The sequence below is a fragment of the Nicotiana sylvestris genome, chromosome 9, assembly GCF_000393655.2.
Source record: "Nicotiana sylvestris chromosome 9, ASM39365v2, whole genome shotgun sequence".
NCBI classification, from domain to species: Eukaryota; Viridiplantae; Streptophyta; class Magnoliopsida; order Solanales; family Solanaceae; genus Nicotiana; species Nicotiana sylvestris.
In genome coordinates this window covers 144,060,343-144,063,991 of record NC_091065.1, presented here as the reverse complement: position 1 = coordinate 144,063,991, position 3,649 = coordinate 144,060,343, and the positions used below count along the sequence as shown (strand labels likewise).

The 3,649-nt window shown below is 45.7% G+C and overlaps 1 protein-coding gene across 1 annotated transcript; it reads left to right on the top strand.

The window, feature by feature from the left end:
* Positions 1 to 2,178: 2,178 nt before the first annotated feature.
* On the top strand, positions 2,179 to 3,247 carry LOC104231550 (uncharacterized). The gene is made up of 2 exons (XM_009784562.2): positions 2,179 to 2,587; positions 2,666 to 3,247. The coding sequence occupies exons 1-2, from the start codon at positions 2,207 to 2,209 to the stop codon at positions 3,017 to 3,019; spliced, it is 735 nt and encodes a 244-aa protein (XP_009782864.2). The 5' UTR covers positions 2,179 to 2,206; the 3' UTR covers positions 3,020 to 3,247.
* Positions 3,248 to 3,649: the final 402 nt, after the last annotated feature.

Below are 3,649 nucleotides of genomic sequence, written 5' to 3'. Positions count from 1 at the left end.
CTACAAGAATATTTGGGTCCCCTTTATATAGGAGGGGTGAATCCCAACACAGTACAAGTCTAATCATGACAGAGAAATGCTATTGGTACAGCTGTGTAATAGACTTGTATGGGCTTGTACTATCTTTGCAGACCTTATCAGCTCTAACCACGTGTCGTTGGGAGTTTTTCCGTCTTTCCATGACGGTCATCGATTTTATACTGCCTCGAGGTAGGCCGCGATGAGCCTTCGACATGCTTTCTCGAGGTATGCATTTCGGGGTCGAACTTCAGTTTTTACTCCGAGCCCCTCGAGATTGGGCTTGACATGCCATAGAGGCCTTGATATCGGGGCCCCCGATATCGACCGCACACAGATAGTTCCCGCATTTCTTAAAATGAAATGATAAGAAACGATTTGAATTCTTTGACTCTTCGATGTCCCCATCATGATGCTAGTCACGTGAGGTCAGTGATTGATATGACAAAAAAGACGTGCAAAAGTCACACCTATACGATTCTCGAAAAGCTTTAAATCGAAAATGGTGGTTGGCCGTCCTTTTACCTTCTTCAACACGCATGACTTATCCCTATAAATGCCTCAATCCTTCATTCTTTAAACCTTTACCTTTCACAACATCTTCAAATCTTTAGCAACTGTGTTTATACGCTCACTTCTTCCTTGTATTCATCTCTCAACCGATTTCTTCCTCTCCTTCTGAGATTTTATAGCAAGAATGGAAAAACCCTCTAAAACTGTTCCCCAAAAAGAGAAAGCCTCTTCGTCACCACGCTCGTCTAAGAGCAAAACGGTAGTACCACCTCGTATTGTGGAGTGTATTCTCGGGTCTTGTGAAACATCTTCTGATTTCCAGGTCGAAAAACCTTCCTCTATTCCGGGACAATGCAAACCTATGTCTTAATACATCAGCCTAATAACTGAAACTGAGAAAGTGAAGGTTGACTGCCGTTAGGGGGCGGTGCAAGTAGAGATTCCTTCACGTGAAGAAGACATAACCAAACACAAAGCCGATTTTCATAGTGTATACACATATCCTTTCACCTTAGGCTCGGTAGAAGCATCTTCGCCACCAATAGACCCAGTGACCCTCGATTTCTGCAGACAATATCGGGTGATGCTTGGACAAATCTATCCATTATTCTGGCGCATTGTATTTCTCGAACATGGTCGAGGGGATGCCTTTTACCCTTGATCATCTGATTAGATTGTATAGCCCCCGACTTTATCGAGGTGGCCCGATTAAGTAAAATGTCTATCCCCAAAGGCCTTTTTTGCTAGCATTGACGAGGACAAGGATCGAGGGTAGATGAGCCGCTTTGTCCGAGTCAGGGCCTCGAACCTGATCTCCGCTGAGAAAATGCCATTCCTTGAGCAATGGAATATGAAACGTAGGTAAATATGTTTTGCTAATCGGATATCTTTCTTGCCTTTGAATTAACTCCATTCGATGATGCAGCTGTCGAGTGGTACCCTGGTGCTATCAAGGATCTCCCAGGCTGGGTCCGACAACTCGATTCGACCTGCCTATATGTGAAGCATGTGTGGCGTGATCTGGTTAAAACCTGTTAGGAGGCCAAAAACCATGGTGTGTTTTTATTCCTGTCATACTCGAGCTCCTTGGAGAAGATATCTCTTGATAGTACTCTCATCCTTTGTGCTTATACTAGCCTTAGAAAGGCTGTTTTGATCAGGGAACCCCCGCCTTAGGAATTAGATACCTCGAAGCCTTCTAAGGAGAAAAAGAGAAAGAAGAAATCACCAGCTGAGTCCCTGAAGCCGAAGAAGGCTAAAGTTCAAAATCCCAAGGTCAATTCAGCGGCCTTAACTTCGGAAGTACCAAAGAGCCCCCGAGCTGGGGGCGAAGAGAAAGATGACTCCCCGCTAGCACACGGGGGAAAAGGAAGCGTGACTACTTCGGACCTTACTGAGCCGATGGTTGTTGAGCCAAAGGCTCCTAAACCAGAAGTTTCTAATGTTGTCCCACCTCAGGCCGAAGAGGCTCTCGAGGGTGGCGTCGACGGCCAAAAAATTTCCTGAGCCGAGGGGCATTCGGTAGATGAGTTAGGGGATCCCAGTTCTGAGGCTCCTTGGAGGCTAGAGAAGGCCTCGATCGATCCAGCCATAGTTATTGATGTGGGTGATTCCCCGTTAGGTTCGGCATTCTCTCCGAGAGAGATACGGTATACCCATAATAGAGAGATTTCCGATGCAGGTGCGTCCCTCGGGGAGAATGGCGTGTTTGAAGGATTCTTCACAAGGGTCGAAGAAAACCCCAATCTTAACGCCTCGCACATTTTATAGGAAGCCAAGAGGCTCTGCAAACAGTAAATCATTCGTCGATTATGTTATGAGCTCCGATCCTCATCTTCCTGATTTTGTTCTTTTAGGCTTTCAGGCTACAGTTCTTTACAATCAGGCCTTTGCTAAGTCCCAAGATAAGTTGACCCACTATGAGGAAGAGTGTATGAGGCTCTCATCAGAGGCTGACAAGCTCAGAGCTCTTTTTACCAAAAAGAAGGAAGAACTTCGTGACCTTAAGGCTCATTTGGAGACGATGTCTCGAGAGCGGACCGATCTTGCCGAGCAGGTAATACAGTCTTCGTATGTTTTTATTTTAGTGCTTCTCCAACTTTATCATTTAAGACCTTTGGGTTGATTTTCGCAGCTTGAGAAGAAAGATATCCTGATGAGAGAGGGTCTCAGAGCCAGGGATATTGAGGTTCTCGGACTCAAGCAGCATGTGGATGAGATAGCCTCCGCGAGAGATACCCTCCAGGGGAAGCTGACCTTGGCTGAGCATCATCTTCATGATGCAAGAGCGGATAGTAGTAAGTATAAGGATCTCCATGCTGAATCGGTCGCCGCGCTATTTGCAGTCAAGTCCGAAGACGATGCGCTCATATCCTCGTACCGAGAGGATGCTGCTACTGCAAATGCTGGAGCCAAGAAGGTATCTGAAGTGGCCGAGCTTGAATTAACTCGAGCCCTAGAGCATGACCGATTAAGATCTCGGAGATAGGTTCTCGAGGATGTACTTGCAGGGGGTATCGATTTGTCTATTGAGATTGAGAAGGTGAAGGCCCTAGAGGAAAAATCGACAGCTCTACTTTCTTCCGATAATGGTTCAGTCACTGGTTCGGCTAGCGGTTCAGAGGATAATGAAGATGAAGGTTAAGTCCCCGAGGGGGAGGAGGCCGTTGATATTCCAGGGTTCGAGGGCCAAGCCGTTGAAGGCACAACCTTCGAGGGAGCTTCGTCCGGACAAGTGACCCCAGCGGTAGATTAGGTTTTTATTTGTTCTTTTTTATGTAAGGGCTCCAGGCGTGAGCCTTGAAAATATGTCTTTGTGAACCTTTATTATATATATATAAGGATATTTGCTTTTCGTCATTTCTTGTCTTCCATTTGCCTTTTTGGAATAAACTTTGATGCTTGTCAATAACCAGTCCGATGTCTGACTTATAATATAAACCCATTAGGTTTTCATGCTCGATGAATTATCGATAATAGTTGACTGTTTGGGGTTCGATCCTTGAGTCAAATTTTAACTCGGGGCTATCCACCCTCAAGTTTTTAACACATTGGCCCTTAGGCTCTTACGCATTGATCCTTAGGCTCTTTAGGTTGGCCCTTAGGCTCTTACGCATTG